The 21,631-nt window shown below is 36.8% G+C and overlaps 1 protein-coding gene across 2 annotated transcripts in view; it reads left to right on the forward strand.

Annotated features, from left to right (window-relative positions):
- Window positions 1–21,631, forward strand: part of WASL (WASP like actin nucleation promoting factor) — a 42,221-nt gene that overhangs the window by 16,237 nt on the left and 4,353 nt on the right. Inside the window, exons 2-10 of one of the 2 annotated variants that reach the window (XM_083366025.1) lie at window positions 4,750–4,884; window positions 5,448–5,534; window positions 5,876–5,972; window positions 9,922–9,945; window positions 12,612–12,780; window positions 13,433–13,475; window positions 13,805–13,958; window positions 17,305–17,828; window positions 18,939–19,047. In XM_083366025.1, the coding sequence (XP_083222151.1) occupies window positions 4,750–4,884; window positions 5,448–5,534; window positions 5,876–5,972; window positions 9,922–9,945; window positions 12,612–12,780; window positions 13,433–13,475; window positions 13,805–13,958; window positions 17,305–17,828; window positions 18,939–19,047 (1,342 nt within the window). The remainder of the gene's footprint in view (window positions 1–4,749; window positions 4,885–5,447; window positions 5,535–5,875; window positions 5,973–9,921; window positions 9,946–12,611; window positions 12,781–13,432; window positions 13,476–13,804; window positions 13,959–17,304; window positions 17,829–18,938; window positions 19,048–21,631) is intronic. The other variant, XM_083366026.1, reaches the window with a different exon arrangement.

A 21,631-nucleotide genomic window follows, 5' to 3' on the forward strand; every position in this document is an offset into this window, starting at 1 on the left:
TTGAAGTGAAGATTTTGTAGTTCACATTTAATAGTGATATCAGTCTATACTTTTTATATGGGTCAAATCTGAGTCTTGGTATCAAAATAAAATTTGGTTCTGTCCATGTATTTGGGAGTTTTGCCTCCAATAAAAGTTCATTAGATACATCTTTCAATGGTAAACTTAATATATTTTGTAAACACTTATAAAACTCTGCCAGGAGTCCATCTGGTCCCAATGTTTTTTTCATTTTTTTGTCTTTTTATTGCGTCTGTCAGTTCCATCACTATTTTTTCATTTAACATAGTCTTGAAGTTTTCTGGAATTTTTGGTAAATTATTTTCTTCCATATATTGAGTCATTTTCTCCCATTGAGTTTCTTCTCATAGTATTCTTTAATTATCTTTTTATTGCTTCATTTTTAAATTGTAAACAGCCTTTTTCATCTACTAAATTGTTTATCAATTTTTTCTTCTGTTTTTTAAGTTTATAAGCTAACCATCTTCCTGGTTTATTTGCATTTTCAAAAACGTTTTGCTTTGCCCTTTTAATTTGCTGTGCCAATTTTTCTGATTCTATTAAATTTAATTTGTTTTATTATTTCCATTTGTCTTTTCAATATTTTCTTTTGTGGGTTTATTTGTAGTTCAAGTTCTAATTTTTTTAATTCTTCTCTTAGCAATTGACATTGTTGTCTCTTTTCTTTTTTTCCCCCGCCATGTATGTTATCGCTACACCTCAAAAATATGCTTTGGCTGTATCCCATACATTTTGTAATGTATCTTCTTTTTATTTTCTTTGAAGAAAAATTCCATTTCTTTTGTTGCTAATTTTATAAATTCTTTCTCTTTTAATATAGGTTGATTCAAAGTCCATCTTAATTTTTCTGCATTCCTTTCCACACCATTTTTAAAGGATTACGGTCTGCCCAAGTGCCTAATTCTATTTCAATTTCCTGCATACTGTATTAACCCTTAATTCAGGCATCATCCAAATCATATCGATTCTAGACCAAGATTTATGACTGTTATAATAAAATGTATATTGTGATTTTCCTGGGTTCGTTTCTCTCCAAATATCTTGTATACCAATTTCCTCTATCATGTTAAAAAAAGTCTTAGGTAATCTTTTTCTTCCTTGTTTCCCTGATTTACTGCTTTTATAATCTAGTCCCATTTACTATTGCATTGAAATCCCCAATTAAGCATATATTTTGATATTCCATTTCTACTGTTTTTCTGTGAAGGTTTTGATAAAATTCTTCTTGTTTGTTATTTGGTATATTGCTATCAAAAGTATCTGTTTTTGATTTAAAAATATTTCTACCATTAGTATTCTTCCTTCTTCATCTGCATAAAACATTTTGGAATCTATTGTCTCTTTAACATATATAACTACTACTCTTTTTTGTTGTTGTTGATCTGATGCATAATAACGTTTCCCAAGTTTTGGATTTCCCAAAAATTTATGTTTTTTTAATGTGTGTCTCTTGCAAACAAATTATACCAATGTTTAATTTCTGTAGTTGTTTGAAAATTCTTTTTCTTTTTGATGCGGAATTCAGTCCATTTATATTCACTGAAAAATATTCCATTTTCCTTCTCCATTTTGATTTACTTATATTTAGGTCTTGTTGATCTCGTAATCCTCTGCTCTCTTACTGTTCCCTCATTTTCTTGATTCATCTTCTCTTTTTCTTCTTCCACTTGTGTAATTGTTTCCTCTATTGCAGTGGTGGTGAACCTATAGCACACGTGCCAGAGGCGGCACTTAGAGCCCTCTCTGTTGGCACGTGGGCCACTGCCATCAGCAGTAAGTCCATCAGGCTGCCACCGCCACCCAGAGCAGGAACCCCATCCAGCACAAAGGAGGCGAAGCGGCCGACTAGCAAGCTCGAGTAGAGGTGGTAGAGCAGAGGTCACCAACCATTGTCAATTGGTGGACTGGAAGAAAAGGGAGAGACTGCAAATGGGGTGCAGCTAGTGCCTGCGTGATACTAACTAGCCCTGCCCTGTTCTTACGTGGTGCAGCGCCTTGTATCTGCACTCCGTGGTGTGGCAGCCATTTTTGCACCTTGCAGCACGCTGGCCCATTTTTGCACCCCTGTTTTTTACGGGCCAAAGTGGCACTCAGAGACGCTTCCCTGCCCTCCCCCCCAAGGGCACCACAGTGCTGATGCAGCCCTGGCACTTTGCAATAAATAAGTGGGTTTTGGGTTGGGGTTTTGGCACTCGGTCTCTAAAAGGTTCACCATCACTGCTCTATTGTTTGTTCTGTCTGTTTCTGGCTTTTTCCATCCCCTTGTTGATATTGTGTTCTTTCTCCTAGAAATGCTCTATATCTTTCATCAAAATTCTCTGCCTTCAACACTGAATCCAATCGATATCTTGTATTATTCCAATTGATTAGAATCCCTTCTGGCATTACCCATCTAAAATTTACTCCTTTTGCCATCAGCTTTGTAGTCAAGAAATGATTATGTCTTCAAATATCCCTTATTCTCCTGGGAATCTGTTTCTGCACTAATATTTCTTTATCTTTATATTGTAATGGGTCATCTCTGACTCTTCTTAATATCTCACCCTTGTTTTCTTCATAAATCTTACATGGACTTCTCTGGGCAGTTTGTGTTTCCTCATGTAACTTGAATTCATTCTAAATATTTCATCAACTTATTGCTGCATCTCCAATCTTTCAATTTTTAGGGTTTCTGCTAATAGATTAATAATCAGTTCTGCTATATCTTCCTCTTTATCTTCGGGTACATTCTGAAATCTCAAATGGTGTACAGCTTTCTCCATTTCCAAGGCAGCGACCGCTCCTTCTAAGTTTTGATTTGCTTTTTCTAATCCACAGGTCTGCAACCCGCGGCTCCGGAGCCACATATGGCTCTTTCAGCCGTCTCCTGCGGCTACCAGTCCTCTGCTATGTGTAGTCCAAAAAAAAAAGTGGCACTAAAAAAGTTCAACCTATCATTTCAAATATGCAGGGTAGGTACATATCTCGCCTTGGCTCCACTCTTCAGTCAAACCCTGTTCTGTGCATGCACGCATGTATGCGCATGCGCACACATTTTTTGCGGCTCCCAGTTTTTCCTTTTGTGAGGGAACCGGTTCCGAGTGGCTCTTTCACTGTTTCAGGTTGCTGACCCCTGTTCTAATCTTTCATTCTCTGTCATTAGTGCTTTTTGTTTCTTGGTGATTCTTCTGCATCATTTCTTGCATTAGTTGTAAAGTTGTGTGCATCTCTTTTTGGAGATTGATTGCCTTCTCTTGTTGTAACATTGCTTCAGTAGATCCCTGACTTGCGGGACTAGATGTTCCAGAATAGGGTGCAGAAGCAGGGGTTTTTTTTTAAATTTGAGTGAGGTTTGGTGCACTCATTGTTCAATCAGGCAAATTTTGTAAATCCACAGGGAGAAGAGAAAAAAAGAAAAAGAAACAAGCCAACTTATTTAGGCTATAGTCCAACTTTAGGGGGAAAAATCCCACTACTTTAGGCTACAATCCAACTTTAAAAAGAGCCAAATGTTTTAGGCTATAATCCAAATTTACAAAGGAGCCAAATGCTTTAGGCTGTAATCCAGGTTTAAAAAGGAGCCAGCTGCTTTAGGCTATAATCCAAGTTTAAAAAGAGCCAACTGCTTTAGGGTGTAATCCAACATTAAAAAAAAAAACAACTGCCTAAGTCTAATCCAGATAATTCTGTCAGTTCAAAGATATTAAAAAAACCCAAACCTCTGTTTCTGAGTCGTTTCTATAATAATTATGTCTAGAGTTAAAAGATGTAGTTTTTTAAAAAAAATCTTTGTTTTTTGTTTTGTAGAATCACAGAATGTTCTTTGTTTAGCACAGGTGTTGTTTCAAGGTCATCACTCTTCTGATTCTTTCTGTATTACTGTAGTATCTTTCTTCACCACTAGATGTCCTCATTAATTGCAATGTGTCTATCCAGTAATAAAACTTTTATTTAAAATGCTCTTTCACAACAAAGTAAAAGAATCTTCCCAAATCAAAAAAGTTAGCCAAAAAAACCCATTTTTTTTAGTCAGTCTCAAATCTTTTCTGCATATTTTTTATATTTTGTTCCCCCATTTCAGCTTTCTCGCCGCTTTTAACTCTTTTCTTCCCAAGTCTTCCTGGGGTTTTTACTTTTAAAAATTATCCAATTCAAGGATTTATATTTTAAAGGTCCATAGGAAAGAGAAATAAAGAACAATCTCACCCAGATCTCACCCATTGTAGTCAGCTGTTCAGCGGCGCTGCCGCAGCTCTTTACTTCTTCCCCAACTGTCTATGGCTTGGGCTGTATATATATTTGCTGGCAGCCTTTCTCACGCCTGTTTAAAGAGTTTCCTTGGTCCGTTTGGGCCAACCGCCGTTGGCTCCAAACTCCCAAGGTTTCCGTTCCTCCTTGTTGCCTCTCGGGTCTCCAGACAAAGCGAAATTGGACTAGGAAAATAGAGCTCCAATTTCTTTCATCCGTGTCGCCATGACACCCAGGGTGAACTCCACTAGTTATAATTTTGATAGATAAAGTTGGGAGGTGTTTATGTATCTTCATGTTAATGTTTCTCAAATACATTATTTTACTATTTTGAGTCCTGTGGCATTTTGTAGTACTTTCAAAGAAATTGCACCGTTATCTGCCTGAAAATACTATTTTCATCAGATGAATTCTGCAAGATTTTGTTTGTGACTAATGGAGAACACAATGGAAAGTCGATACCTAAATTTTAACTAAGAATTTTTTAAAAATTTGTTTTAGACGATGTGCTCTGTGGTCGTTCAGATATATGCAGCAGAACGCAATGCTATGTGGTCAAAGAAATGCTGTGGTGTAGCTTGCCTTGTAAAAGACAATCCACAAAGGTCCTATTTTATCAGAATATACGATATCAAGGTAAAAACTTCCTTTGCCATATTTAGTTTATATTTCTATTGTTTATATCTTATGAAAAAGTTGAGTTGTAGGCAGTTGCATATAATTACAAATTGTTTAAATATTAATGGCTAAAGCAATATGGATAAAGAGAACTATGCATAAAGCAAGCACTTTGTTTTTCATATTCTATTCTGTTGCAGATATTTTCTTGCTGAAAGTACAAACAGCTTAGTTTTTTGCATTTAGAACTTCAGGGGGAAAAATCTGGCCTGTTTGCAATGGTACATGTCCTATTTTTGAATTTTGTCCATATTTGTTTTAATAGTCTCTGAGACACTAGAAATTTACATGAGAATTGTAGCAGATTTTCAGATTTATAGTACAAAAGTACAGGTTACCAAGAACGTAAGCTAATTTTTACGTCTTAAGAATAGAATTTTAATCTGAAACAAAGTCATCAAAAACAATATAAAAACTTAGAATGTACAAAGGGGAGATATAAATCCATACATATTTGCTTATAATAATTTATTGTCTCAACCTTCTTCCCTTCTCCTTCTGCCCCCTTATCACTCTTGCAGGATGGAAAACAATTGTGGGAACAAGAATTATATAATAACTTTGTATATAATAGTCCTAGAGCATATTTTCATACCTTTGCTGGAGACGTAAGTATTTTCAGGAGTTAATTTGGAAAAATATTACTTTATGTTAAATCTAATCTGTTAAAGTAACCTATGAAATATTAAGTAGTTTTACTTGATGTCTATATTTCTATTGATTATTTTCAAACTTTGTAATGTTCAAATAAAACTGGTTTTTACTTGAAAATGTAATTTATGCTTAATGTTATTTTTAGTTAGCTTATAACAGAAAGCTATAAGAGTAAAAGTATGGGAACAAAACCTGAAGCCTACTTTTTTCAGTGGGTTTTTTTGTTCATATAGTTGCTGAAGTGTACATCTTTATTCCCTATATTAGGTTGATCACGAACATTATTGTTTTTCAGACATGTCAGGTGGGTCTTAATTTTGCTAATGAAGAAGAAGCTAAAAAATTCCAAAAGACAATAACAGACCTACTTGGACGACGGCAGAGAAAATCTGGTACTTATATAGTTTTTTGAGTGCTTGTTTATCTTGTGTGTAGTTCTAGCTTATAATAGTAAACCTTTGGCCTGTGGTCATGCCCAATTAATCTGTGCCCTCCCTGCTTTGCTTTATAACAGTTCGGCTTGAACAAGTTTTCAATTAATGGAGTCTGTCCAATACAGGTAATCCCTGAGTTATGACAGTTCACTTAGTGACCATTCAAAGTTACGTGATAACCCCCCCGAAGTATTTATGACACAATCCTGAAACTATGAATGTTGCAGCACCACAGCAGCCATTCACCCTTATGAACGACCACAGAGGCACTGAAACATTCATCCTGCCTATTCCCCCCCACCGCTCTCCACAATTGCTTCTCCCCTCCCATCCTGCTGCACTAGGTCACTTATCTTGCGAAGATCTGTTTCCTCTCTGCCATGGTTTCTTTGACGATTTCGCTTCCAACATCTGATTGGCTTGCAAACGTTTTTTGCGTGCCGAGAGTGAAATATTCTGGGCACCATGATCTCGCAGGACTTCAGGCCGTGAGATCACAGCACTCAGAAGCTTCCAGTCTCCAGAAAAAAATGTTTGTAAGCCAATGGGATACTTTGAGACAGCGTGATTTCGCTGCCTCAAAACACCTTGTCGGCTTGCAATCATTTTGTGTGCAGACTGGAAATTTCTGGACACTGTGATGTCGTGCCCGGAGGTCCAAGATCATGGCACCCAGAACATTTCCCTCTCGGCATACGAAAAGCATTTGCATGCCAATTGGATGCTGGAAGCAAAAGAAACCACGGCAGAGAGGAGACAGATCTTCTCAAGGTAAATAACCCGGTGCAGCAGGATGGTGATGGGGGAAGCAATTGCATGAGGTATCTCAATGGGTTGTGAGAGGCCTTGGGTGGTCTTAAGCAGGTGGCCTGTTCAATCACTAGGCCACCCATGCCCTTCTCCACCCTAAGATACCTCTTATACTTAATGACCTGGGCATTTGATTAGCAAATGCATGGGAGAAAGTAGAGAGTTTTCATGTTCATTTTACGTGATTCATTCCAATGAATCTTCAGGTTACCAATGTAATTGGCAGGTTCCATTACATTTGTAACTTAAGGACTACCTGTACTAATGCAGCATTGGATAAAGTTGGTTGGACCAGTGCTGATACTTCCTAAACTTCCCCTATTCCCCCTGTGCTAAAATTAGGCTTGAAAAAAAAACTTGTCATAAAATATTTTTGTTTTGTTTTTGTTTTTTGAAATAACATTGCCTGAAAGCTGTTCCGTGCAAGTAATTACTTTTCACAATTCAAATTAAAAAAGAGAACATATGTGAATATGTGCACAATGGATCATTCTACAGAGTACATGATAGTTTTAGAACAATTTCATACCAACTAGCTTTAGCAGCTATGTAGTGTATTATGGAATTAATTCATTAAATATTATCATTCCTTCCTAGAAGAGTTAAATAATAATAAAAGCTAACTGAAATTTAGCAAAATTGGTCCAATGAGAATTAACGGGGGTACCAGAAAACCAAGTAGGATAAACCCAAGATATATAAAGAAAAAATGTTTAAAAGAAATAAATAAATTGGATTTGTCTTGCCTTGGCTTTAGCACAAGACTCAACATGCTCAGAAGCAACAATATATATGGCATGTTAGTTGAAACAAACATGAAAAAATAGGCTGGGAAAAGAAATCATCTGGAGGAGCATTTTTGTTAGGAAGTAAGAATATCCTAACATTTTTCTCTCTGGTCAGGTGCTTTATGCTTTACTTAAAGCTTACTAAATATATAGTATTTTAGTGCCACAAATACATGCTTAATTTTATAGACTCATGCATAAAAAGGTACACACACAAACTATGTATAAGCAAAACTGGATATGTTAATTCTTCATGAATTTTTAGTTTACATTCATCTTTTTCTGCATCATAACGTACTTAGCTGGAGCTCGAAATTAGCTAGCTTCCTAGATACATTTGCCTAATTCTTAATGTTCAGCTACTGTACATTATGAATTAAGTATAATTTCCATCAAAATGCTGCATGCCAATCCTCTTGTGCACCCTTCCCCAATCATTGCTGCCCACCTGCATACCTTCCTCGATCAATGCAGCATCTCTCGTGTACGCTCATGTATCTTTCCCAAACCACATGGAAGCTCTTGCATCCCAGACATTCCCTTTCCAACCCATACCCCAAGTGCCCCCTTGCTCTCTCCGCCACCTGGCAGCACGAGGAAGAAAGAAAGATAAACTGCTTTCTGATGCTCCTGTTGGCTTCCCACAAAGAAACTCAGTGAGGAAGCTGGAAGAAAGTCAGAAGTCACTCCTGCTCCCTCTGCTTTCTTCCCCCCTCATTCCTTTTGTCTGTTTAGTTAAGGGTAGCAATGACCTACTGGGCAGAGATTACATGGTATTCATATTTGCATATGTAAATATATATACCAGCAGCTATATAATGTATAGGAAATTCTTTAATCTCTCATTCTCTTAAGAAACTATGTGAATTGTATTAGTACTCAGGTAAATGTTTTTGCGTGTTTTCCATACAATATAGAATTTAGAATTTGTTTTAAAAATTAACGCAAGATAAAATTTATTGGAAACAATTGAAATCTATTCCAGCAAAGATATTTTTGGAGTTCTTAGTCATGCTTTTCTTTTTTCTTCTTCTTTTCTTTTTCCTTTCCTTTCCTTTTTTCTTTTTAATGGGCAGAAGTTGCTTAGCCACTAGATGGACTCTTAAGTCTATATTACACTACTGGATATCGTTCTGATTACAGAAAGTTTTCCATGAGTCTTCTAGCATAAATGTTTTAATATGAATTTCTGCATGAAGTAACGGATTGAACTCTGTACTCTGACCTTTCCCAACACTATAATTCCCACAATATAGATTTACTGACAGATAAAGATTTTACAATGAAAAATGATATAATAAGGGACAGAGCGTCCTGTTTTTGTTCTCTTATTATATCAAGATGTATTTTTCTTTCTTTCTACTTTTACAAATGAGATAAAGCATGTCAGAGTTACTTCAAAATATAGCTGGGAGATAACTTGCTTTGTTTCACTGGGGGGGGACTAAATTACTGCACATTTATTTATTTATTTATTTATTTATTTATTTATTTATTTATTTATAAAGGTTTAAATGCATTTTACTGAGGATGAGTTGCCTTTCAGTGAAATAGAAAAAGAGTTTAAAATCCATCTTAAATTTTATTTTATTCAAATTAAGAACTCGGATGTAGTAGTTTAAAAATAGTGCATTGTTGTGGTCCTTTTGGATATAATATGCATAAGTGATGGAGGTGTTAGTGCATATCTTTTTTAGAATATATTTGAAATTTTTGAAATTTTAGATAAAATACTTGCACACTTATTCTTAAATACTGTATGTAACTTCTGTAGGTCTAACATTTTAATTGTTAAAAATCTTACTGCACAATATAACACATTGCTTCTCTTTAATATGGTAGAATGTATGATATGTACAAATTTGTGAACTATAAATCTAAAAATTCATATATATTATAAATAAGGTAATTATAGGAATGTTACACTTTCGATTACTCTTTTTATTTACTTGTCTAGAATTGCATACATTCAGTTATATTGTTTTTGTAGGATAGAAACAATGGATCAGCAACCTGTCCAGAATTACTACAAATGCTGAGATAATTTTTTTTAAAAAAATTGTCACTTCTTGACATCAAGTTGTCTGTTTCTCTCACTTTTTTTTTACTGTCATTTACACTGGAAAACTGACTTTTTAAGCTAGTTAATAGTGGTCCTGTAGAGTGATTATCTAGAGGATCTGGAATCATTTACAGGCCATTAGAGATTACTTAAAAACTTTACTAAAATGGATGAAATGTTTATTAATTTTTTTCTTAACTTCATGCATGAATGGAATGATACTCTTGTGTGTTTTACCCCCTAACAGAGAAAAGGAGAGATCTACCAAATGGTAAGGTTTTTATTAATAACTATAACATGATCATCATTGTTACATTACTGCCATCTTTAATGTGCATTTCTGAGAATGATTAGAATGCCCATATTTTCAGTTGGTAATATGAATGGAACAGTGAAAAGTCACAAATTACGATGATTTTATTTTTATTTTTACAATATAAAACATGTATACTACTTGTATGGGAACATTCTAAGTCATCTTTAACCTGTGTTAAACATATTAACAATAGATTGTTATAATTCAAAATTCACTGAGAAATTTCAGTTGCCAAGTAGGAAAAAAAATAAAATATCTGGTTTTGTTTGGTAAGAATAAATTGCATTCTATGTTTACATCTTTTGATGAGATTAAGTAATATAGCATAGTAACAATTGTAGGAGAGAAGATTCTTTGTTTTCCAAAAACACTACAGTGTAGCATTTCTATACATAATACTTTATGCAATAATATCTAGCTCAGGTGTAGGATGAGGGTGAAGGTTCATTGTCCAAGCTTGTGGAAGAAGCACACGCTTTCCCCAACAATGGCAGAGGATCTATTCCACTCTTTGAGGACTTGCAAGCTGCTGTTGCCACATAAATAGGTCTTTAATACGTGGTCCTTTGTGCACAGTCTTTTAATGCTCAGTTGAAAGAAGTCTCAAGGTCTATAAAGTAGCATAAAACCTTTGCTTTTTTCCAAAAGTTCTGGCACTAATTGGGATGAGGTGCTGTTTCAGTGTGATTGTTCCTCTTCTAGTTGCAACTGAGCTCTTGGCGAACCTCCAAGCTCCAGACAAGATTCCTACCAGTATATGCTGCAGGACTCCTACCAGCATATGTGGCTCACCATAGCTTGTGGTCCTGGCAATTGAATGAAATAGCTTGTAATAGCTGCCAGTCTCCAGATGTTGCCCACGCTTCCCTATATGTGCTTGCTTTCACCTTTCCTGTTATACACACCCCTCTTCCCACTTTCTCTTAGCATTTGCTTTTCTAAGCTCAAAAGACTGAATGGGGTAAGGCTGCCTCGAGGTCAGCATGACTTTGAAAATGCCAGTTTTGATCAATTAGCCAGGAAGCTTGAACACTGGCTTTGGATGCCTGTGAGTACAGTTCTGAGGGGATTTTATTTATTTATTTTATTAATCAAATTTATATAGCATGAATACTTGAAGGAAGGGTGGGGGGAGGGAGATTGTCTGCATGACTGCAGCCTACTTTTGAAAAGAGCAGATAGCAACCCTAATTTCACTCCCTCACAGTAGAACTAAATTGGTATTGAATGCATTGCAGATAGTCCTTGTCTTACCACAGTCTGTTTAACAACTTTTAAAACAAATATTTTTAATTTATTTGTTTCAAATTTATAAACAACTCAAGTAGCAAACACCTAATCCTCCTTCCATATGCTATTTTCTCAACAACAACCCTATGAAGTGAGTTGGGCTGAGAAAGGGTGACTGGCTCAGGTTCTTGCCCAGTTGGCTTTCATAGCTAAGGCAGAACTAGAATTCATGGTCTCCTTGTTTCTAGTCTGGTGCTTTGTGACTTATGACCTGTCTCAAACTTACAACTATCACACCATCTCTGTGGTCATGTGATTGCAATTCAGGCATTTGGCAACTGGCTCGCATTTACAATGATTGTAGCATTTTACAGTCACAGGATCACAATTTGTGACCTTCCCAGCTAGATTCCAACAAGCAAATGAAATGGGGAAGCAGGATTAATTCACTTAGGAATTGCAGTGATTCATTGCATTAAAATTGGATCCTTGTTTTGATGACACACTTAACAACCATATCGCTTGGCAACCAAAATGTCAGGCCCAATTTGGTTGTAAGTCAAGAATTACCTGTAACCTATAAATTCTTCAGCTTTGTGCTTCCAATGCTGTTGATAACAACAACAAAAAATACTGTGTATGAAGCATTTATTGGAGTGAAAATGGGGATTTAACAGAATCAGTTTTTATATTCTGGAGTTGTATCATCCATTTTTATTTTTAATGTATGTGATGGATTGGAATCTGATTTATTGTATAAAAGACTACCCCTTTTGAAGAGCAGCTGGGGAATACCCAGGATCTCCGAAACATGATAATTTATGTTTTGGGAAAACTTGAAGATGGAGAAGATATCAACCTAGTGGATATTTGTAACTGCTGTATTGTCAAGTTGTTCAAAGGATGAACTCAGAGACCTCTTTGATCTTCACTAACTTTTGCTAATGGGAAAGTGCTTATGTTGTGATGGCAGAGGTTTCTGTGTTGGATACCAACGTAGCAGTGTTAGAAGGGGAAATTCCTTATATTTCTGGTATGGACAGCAAGATTCTAATTAGAGTGGATAGTTTGCTTCTTAACAAACTAAAGCTTTCTTTATGTAGTAGGTTATTAATGGATATATTGCAAGTAAACTGCTTAGTGTTCTTTCCTAGCAATACATGGATGCAAGTCAAATAAATAGAGTGTCTAATTTTTGGGTGAAACTGTATAGGATTGCACTCTAAAATAAGTCAGCTATTGTGTGTATTCAAAATCTTTTTATAATGTCTGCATTTTAATCAAACACTCATAAGATTCTTACATTTTTCTCCACTTAAGAAGGATAGTGATATCTACTGCTGGAGCAATTACTAGGTGATCAAACATACAGTCTAGTTGTATTCTTACAGGTCCAAGTCTGCCAATGGCAACTGTTGACATCAAAAATCCAGAAATCACTACTAATAGATTTTATGGTTCACAAGTCAACAATATCTCCTATACCAAAGAGAAGAAAAAAGGAAAAGCAAAAAAGAAAAAATTGACAAAGGCAGATATTGGAACTCCAAGCAACTTCCAGTAAGAATGCCTGTTTAATTTGTTAACATTTTAATTTTACAAAAGAAAAAAAAGCTCCATAGATGTGTTTCTGTGCATCTCAGTACAAAAATCAGTCATAATCCTACCTGCACAGCAAGAGTTCTTTGTATTAATAATACAATAATTATATAATATAATAATATAATAATTACCCTTCAATGCTCCATTTAAAAATCAGAGCCTTGATGGCTTATGTAGTTAAATGAAAAAGTGTTAGTATAAGAAAACACAATATTGAATCTATAGAAAGAGGATTAAAGAAGGATGGTGAACTCTAATAGAACACAAAACCAGTACAATATTAAATTATCTTTCTTTGAAAGCTATTCTATGTATGTATGGTACTTCCTTTTCTTCAGTTGAGAGTCTCAGCATTTGCTAATTTTAGGTGGGATGAATAGATGATAGTATCTGATAAATTTATGGTTTGATTACTCTTGTCACAGAAAATTCTAAGCCATTTTGGAATCTGTAGAAAATAAGTATAGAATCCATTTCATTATTATTTTAACATTTTCTATTGTTTTCTCAGATCAGTGAAATAATTGTAACAACTCTTTATCTGCTTGCCAGTCTTAACCTCATGTATCTAAAGTTTTTTTTTTCTTTTTCCTTGTTTCTTTCTTATCAGACACATTGGCCATGTTGGCTGGGACCCAAACACAGGTTTTGATGTAAGTAAACTTGGTGAAGATTTATGTTAATCTTTTAACATATAAAACTTAATTTCTCTGACTACTGATTCATTAGATGGACATCCTGTTGTTCTAGAACAAAAATAGAAAAGTAGTTCAACTGTGATCCGTGTATTTGGGTTGCAGTCTTCAACAATTTAACCCAATTTATTTCTTTTCCAATTTAAAAAAACCAGAAATTCACGTGTCAGAGATTTTAGCATTGTTCACTTTAGTAGAATTCAGTAATTCAGACATTTTTATACAAATTATGTCATATTTAGTCACATGAATGGATTTGCAATTATCTCTGATAAAATTTCCTGTAGGTTAACAATTTGGATCCAGAATTGAAAAACCTATTTGATATGTGTGGAATTTCAGAGGCTCAGCTGAAAGACAAAGAAACTTCCAAGGCTATATATGATTTTATTGAAAAAACAGGAGGAGTAGAAGCAATTAAAAATGAATTGCGTAGACAAGGTGAGCCGTCTTATATTCATGCAAACTATTGATTATGCTTTTTAATCTCTCAAGAATATTTAGAATATTTAAATAATGTAATTTAAAAAGTGATGTCTAGATTTAAAAATCTATTTGCAATTTGTTAAAATACAGTTATAGTACTAAGTCATACTTGCAAATATATCACATTATACTACAGAGGATATTTTCTATTATTTGAACCACAAACTGTAGCCTATGACATATTTCTACAATTCATTTCAACAAACATTTTGATATTTCCCCAGTGGAACAACAGAGCCAAAAATAAGAATTCAAATTTTAAAATATACCAAGTAATGTAAAAACTTCTATATATCTTCATTGAATTATCACCATCACCATCATCATCAAATGTCTCTAATGGTGGAATATAATTTTATTGGAGGACAACAAATATTTATAATATTATAGTACTTTGTATGAGCATTGAATACATGAATACTTTTATCATGCTAGAGTGAGGGTTGTGCAGTGTATTATCAGTCTCATTTGGTTGAATATAGAATATGAGGGAATGTGGTAGCCTTCAGAGAAAGTAAATATATGTTACATTTATAATCTAGGCCCACCACGCTGCAGTGGTATGTATGAATTCTAGTCTTTTTAATTTTCATATACCTTTTTACTTAATAGGAAGACAATCCCCCCAATGATTAACTATTAATTAATAGAGTATACATGTGTTAGAGAGAGAGAATTGCCATATGTTTTCTGAGAAGTATAGAATACCCTGTCAAAATAGGTGGTGGCTGCATTCATTACTGTTATAAAGGGTGAATGTCTTTGAAGATTAACTAGATGGAAGGGAAGATTGCCAGTTACCTTTCCCCTTTTTTTCATGTCAGCGCAGTCTCTCTTATCCCATAGCCACATTAGTTGCTATTTTTTCACATTTTGGATAGAAGGAAAGAAGAAAAGCTAGTTTGTATATGACCTTTTGTATTCCTGTGTGAAAGAGAATGATTGATCCACTTGGAATCCAGTTTGTTTTATAAGTGGAATACCTTTTTCAGGGACAATTGGCTTGGATTAATTGACTTGGTTTAGGGTCCCTCCCTAGTTGCCCCCCCCCAGTTTTGCCTTTTTTAAAAGTGTAGGTTTTGATAACACATTTGTCACACACACACACACACGTATGTTTATATGTATGTATTTAGAAAATCAATAAAGCTACTGAACTCCGGTATACAAAAGAGCCTTTTAATCACTGAGCTTTTGTCAACCTCCTGTTGACATCATCAGAGTAAGGGCTAAAGGTGGGAAGAACCTACATATATACCTGTGTGACATTTTAACTGTCAGGTCATAGAACGTTTAATTGGCCTGCCCGCCCCCCGTTCTCCCACATTCAGCCGCACTAGTTCCGGCTCAGCCATACAAGCTGGCTTCTGTTTAGATCTTGACATCTTCCCTCCCCCCCAGCTGCTTGGCGCGTCGATCTTGTTGCACGTGGCCGCTCGGTGTTGTTGCTGGACCATCACTCATGCCGTCTCGTTCGATTGTGGCGTTGGTCTGCCGCTTAGGCACATCAGCTGTCAATGTCCTCATAGAACGTGCAGTCGGCCTGCCTGCCCCCTTCCCGCATTCGGCTGCACCAACTCAGGCTCTGCCGTATAAGCCGGCCCTTGTTGTGATCTTGATACTCTCTCCTTCACCAGTTGTCGTTTGCGTTTGTGCTGTTGTGCGCGGTCATTCGGCGCTGTGGATGGATCATTGCTCTTGCCATCGTGGTTGTGTGTGTGTGTGTACACACACACACATATATATACATATATACATGTACATACACATACACACATACATGTGTGTGTGTGTGTGTGTGTGTGTGTTAAGTATTTGTCAAGTCTTTTGAATACTTTGCTTGTTAAATCATCTTTCCTGTTTCAGCCTAGCCCAAGGCTATCTGCAGGCTATAGTCACAACTTATGACAGTTCATTATTTGTGTAAATTATTCAAATTGCTAATAAAGAATTTGGGAGGCTTATATGGCCATTTCGAACTTATTTTGTTCTCATCTGTCAGTCATACCCTTTATCTGAGATTCGAACCTGGGCTAATTATATATTAGGCAGTTGTTTTAACCCCTAGGCAATATATATATTGTCAGTGGCAGGAAAGCTCCATGATATTTTCAGATGTAATTGGCAATTCCCATTTGGAAAGGTGGGGAAGCATGGTACACAATCTTTTATCTGGATTCATAAGGTTGCCTCCTGTCCATTCTTCTTTCAGAGTTGTCTTCCTTTTGGGTAAACATGGTATTAGCATTTAAGTTTCAGCTATGATTTGTATACATAACTATGCTTTATTGGCACACACTAATTAATCTAAGGATACTAACTGACTTATCTCAATATTTCTCCAAGTCAATATTTGCAGACTACATGTAAGACTTGTATAATAAGAAATTATCACTGCTTGAATGCTTGTATCTTGAGGTCTTGATTAAACTATCTTGTGTAACTGATTTTTCTTATTCTAATAGCAAGCCCCTCTACTTACTTACGACAATCAATACTAGTCGTAGCTGAATGAAATGCATTTACCAATATGGCTTTGTGACCAAACTGTTCAGTATGTGCTGTGGACCCGCTAGTGGTGGGGATTGTGCATAGAACATTGGGTGTCAAATATGTGCAAATTTTCTTAGATTTTTCATTATCTGACTATCCTGAAATGATACGTACCAAAGAAAATGATAATGAAGCTTCCCATTATGTCTTGCATCTTGACTATGCACTTTGTTGCTTTAACCACTTGGGAGTTTTCTGCACATCTTACCCAAATTGATCTATATCCCTTTAGCTTCCAAGTTATGGTAATTTACTGTATCTATCTTTGAGCTATAGTGGAACATAATTCTAGTGCTTCAGTTGACCATTTTATGGGACTGGAGATTGACAGATATGTATTTTGCCTTTTGTTTTAAATTTTAATATGTTTTACATTTTTTCAGAATAACAAATGGATACTGGTAATACTAGATAGTATTTTTTCTAAACAAATAAGCCAACATCTCCATAGATAAAAACATTGGTAGCAGAATGTAACATTTGAATATATTTATTAGATATTAAAATAAAAGTTCATATTATAATTGGGAGAAATAGTAGTATCATCTGCTCTTTTTAACATTGCAACAATAAGTGTGAGTGGCAGAAAGTTAAACACAATTTAAAAGAATCTTCAGGGAGTATGTGAAGTATGGATGAATGCCTTTTAAGATAATTGGTATTTTGAATAGCATCGGTCTTGGCTTCAGAGAGCTATCTCATAGTGAATAAATACTTTTCTGTGTCTTTGGATTGTTTTTGGTTTCAGCTCCACCACCACCTCCACCATCTAGAGGTGGTCCTCCTCCTCCTCCTCCTCCACCACCACCACCACATAGCTCAGGCCCCCCTCCTCCTCCTGCTAGGGGAAGAGGAGCCCCTCCCCCACCACCTTCAAGAGCTCCAGTAGCAGCACCCCCTCCCCCACCTCCTTCTAGACCTGGTACTACAGTGCCACCACCTCCACCAAATAGGATATATCCTCCTCCTCCACCAGTTCATACTTCTGCCCCCCCTGCCCCCCCTCCTCCCCCTCCTCCACCATCAGGTGGTTCTTCTGGACCTCCACCACCACCACCTCCCCCTCCCCCTCCTGGTCCTCCTCCTCCACCTGGTCTTTCATTAGAGGTTGACCATCAGTTTCCAGCTCCTTCAGCAAATAAATCAGCTCTTTTAGATCAAATAAAAGAAGGTGCCCAATTAAAAAAAGTAGAACAAAACAGTCGTCCAGTCTCCTGTACCGGAAGAGATGCACTACTTGATCAAATACGACAAGGTATACAGCTGAAGTCGGTGAGTATCATTCTTTCTGACTTCAAATTTCTAGATTATTTTTAAAGCCATTTTCCTCTATAGGTAGCCCTCGACTTACAGTAGCAATTGGGACTGGAATTTCCATCACTAAACGATGTGGTTGCAAAGCACAACTGCATCACTTAGCATCGGCAATCCTGTGGTCCTGTCTGCTGTCACTAACCAACAGTTGTTAGGCAAAACAACTTCCTGCAGGCTTCCCACAAGAAGTGGGGAAGTCAGCAGGAAGTTGCAAGTCCTAGGCTGACAGACAGGTAAATGGCTGTTGCTGTGTGTGTGTGTGTGTGTGTGTGTGAGATAGAGAGAGAGAGAGAGAGAGGAGGGGGGAAATGTGGCTCAGGGAAGCTGCAAGCAGATGCAAGGGGTTTACAAGTTTTTGAAATGTGCTTATTGGTTGTTATTTCCAAATTATTAGACAAGAATCAAATGCCTCTAAATTAAACTAATAGTGAAAGAAAATGGTAAGATATTTCAGGGAAGATTTCCACAAAGAGAACAAAATCATCTTATATACTATACCTTCTGAAAATATATTTGAATAATAACTAAATGAATTTACCAAAGAAATAGAGTTGTCCTTTCTGTGCTCCAGATGAACCAGGAAACAAGGCAATTTAGTTCTTAAGTTTTGATGTTCATCTTTGCCTGTTCAGCTGATATTTTCTCTAGTTGTTCTTTTTAAGAGAGCTTAATTTTTTCGAAGAAGATTCATTTTGGAGCTTTTTTCATGGTTGCTTATTTTTAAGTTTTGCTTTATGTACAAAAATCTGCACTCCCAAATATCAAAAACTATTATCTTGGAACTCTAAAATATAGCTGATTTTAAATATCTAAAGCTTTTGTCGGCCTGTTTTTTTAAGAACGTGTAATATTTTACCACCTGTCCCACCTTAGGCATAAAATCTCTGTCTCTCTCTGTCTCTGTCTCTCTCTGTTCCCCCCCCCACCTCTCTCCCTCTCTTTCACCCTCTTAAGTTGTTGATAAAAATAATAAAGGAAGGATATATATAAAAAATTAGGCTTCCGAAAAAATATGAAATGTTTATAAGTGCTGTTGCATTCATTCTTATTTATTTAATATTGCCCAAGGTATCTGATGGCCAAGAGACTGTATCAGCTACACCTGCACCTACGTCAGGTATTGTGGGTGCACTAATGGAAGTTATGCAGAAAAGGAGCAAAGCCATTCATTCTTCAGGTAGGTCAGGAAATCAACATCTCTAACCCTAACCATCAAGTAGGAAAAAACTTTTTATCATTTATCTTTGCAGTACTATTAGATGCTCAGCATCTTCAGAGGGAATTTCTAATTGTTTAATTCCCTTTGGAAAGTTTCATGAAAGGGGTAACCTTTTAGCTTTGGTCATTAAAATCCACGTAGCTGAATGTTTATAAAGAGATGGTTATTTCTTTTGTTGTTAGTTGCGAAGTCGTGTCCAACCCATTGTGACCCCATGGACAACGTTCCTCCAGGCCTTCCTGTCCTCTACTATCTTCTGGAGTCCATTTAGGCTCACGCCTACTGCTTCAGTGATTCCATCCAGCCACCTCATTCTCTGTCGTCCCGTTCTTCTCTTGCCCTCAACCTTTCCCAGCATTAGGCTCTTCTCTAGTGTGTCCTTCCTTCTCATTAGGTGGCCAAAGTATTTGAGTTTCAACTTCAGGATCTGGCCTTCTAAAGAGCAGTCAGAGTTGATCTCCTCTAGGACTGACCGGTTTGATCGCCTTGCAGTCCAAGGGACTCGCAGGAGTCTTCTCCAGCACTATAGTTCAAAGGCCTCTGTTCTTTGGCGATCAGCCTTTCTTATGCTCCAACTTTCACAGCCATACATTTCAACTGGGAAGACCATAGCCTTCACTATACGCACTTTTGTTGGCAGAGTGATGTCTAGATTTGCCATGGCTTTCCTCCCCAGGAGAAAGCGTCTTTTAATTTCTTGGCTGCAGTCCCAGTCTGCGGTGATCTTGGAGCCCAGGAAAATAAAATGTCACTACCTCCATTTCTTCCTCATCTATTTGCCAGGAATTGAGAGGGCCAGATGCCATGATCTTGGTTTTCTTAATGTTTAGTTTCAACCCAACTTTTTCACTCTCCTTCACTCGTAACAAAAGGCTCTTTAGTTCCTCTTCACTTTCTGCCATTAGAGTGGTATCATCTGCATATCTTAGGTTGTTGATATTTCTCCCGGCAATTTTAATTCCAACTTTTGATTCATCTAGCCCTGCCTTTCTAATGATGTGCTCTGCATATAACTTAAACAGGCAGGGTGACAGTATACAGCCTTGCCGGACTCCTTTCCCAATTTTGAACCAATCAGTGGTTCCTTGTCCAGTTCTGACTGTTGCTTTTTGACCTGCGTATAGGTTTCTCAAGAGACAAATAAGATGGTCTGGTACTCCCATCTCTTTAAGAACTTGCCACAGTTTGTTGTGATTTACACAATCAAATGCTTTAGCAAATGCTTTAGCATAGTCAATGAAACAGAAATAGATGTTTTTCTGGAACTCCCTAGCTTTCTCCATGATCCAGCGTATGTTGGCAATGTGATCTCTAGTTCCTCTGCCTCTTCAAAATCCTGCCTGTACTTCTGGTAGTTCTCGATCCACATACTGCTGGAGTCTAGCTTGTAGGATTTTAAGCATATTTACTATCATGTGAAATGATTGCAATGGTGTAATAGTTTGAACATTCTTTGGTACTGCCTTTCTTTGGAATTGGAATGTAAACTGATCTTTTCCAATCCTGTGGCCACTGTTGAGTTTTCCAAATTTGCTGGCAAATTGAGTGTAGCACCTTTACTGCATCGTCTTTTAAGATTTTGAATAGCTCAGCTGGAATACTGTCGCCTCCACTAGCTTTGTTGTTGCTCAGCTTTTCTAAGGCCCATTTCACTTCACATTCTAGGATGTCTGGCTCGAGGTCAGTGACCACCTCATCATGGTTATCAGGGACGTTAAACTCATTCTTGTATAGTTCTGTGTAATTTGCCACCTCTTCTTAATCTCTTCTGCCTCTGTTAGGTCCCTGCCATTTTGGTCCTTTATCATGCCCATTTTTGCATGAAACGTTCCCTTCATCTCTCCAATTTTCTTGAAAAGATCTCTGGTCCTCCCTATTCTATTGTTTCCTTCTATTTCTTTGTGCTGTTCATTTAAGAAGGCATTCTTATCTCTTCTAGCTATTCTCTGGAATTCTGCATTCAATTGGGCGTATCTTTCTTTTTCTCCCTTGCCTTTCGCTTCCCTCCTTTCCTCAGCTATTTGCAAAGCTTCCTCAGACAGCCATTTTGCTTTCTTGCATTTCTTTTTCTTTGGGATGGTTTTGGTTGCTACCTGTTGTACAATGTTGTACAATGTTGCGAACCATAGTTCTTCAGGCACTCTGTCTATCAGATCTAATTCCTTACATCTATTTGTCACCTCTGCTGTATATTCGTCAGGGATATGATTTAGTTCATACCTGAGTGGCCTAGTGCTTTTCCCTACTTTCTTCAGTTTAAGCCTAAATTTTGCAACGAGAAGCTCATGGTCTGAGCCACAGTCAGCTCCTGGTCTTGTTTTTACTGACTGTATAGAGCTTCTCCATCTTTGGCTGCAGAGCACATAGTCAATTTGATTTCTGTGTTGACCGTCTGGTGATGTCCATATGTAGAGCCGTCTCTTGGGTTGTTGGAAAAGAGTGTTTGCTGTGACCATCGTATTCTCTTGACAAAATTCTATCAGCCTGTGCCCTGCTTCATTTTGTACTCCAAAGCCAAACTTGCCTGTTATTCCGGTTATCT

This window comes from Vipera ursinii (genome assembly GCF_947247035.1).
Source record: "Vipera ursinii genome assembly, chromosome: 6".
Classification (NCBI taxonomy): Eukaryota; Metazoa; Chordata; class Lepidosauria; order Squamata; family Viperidae; genus Vipera; species Vipera ursinii.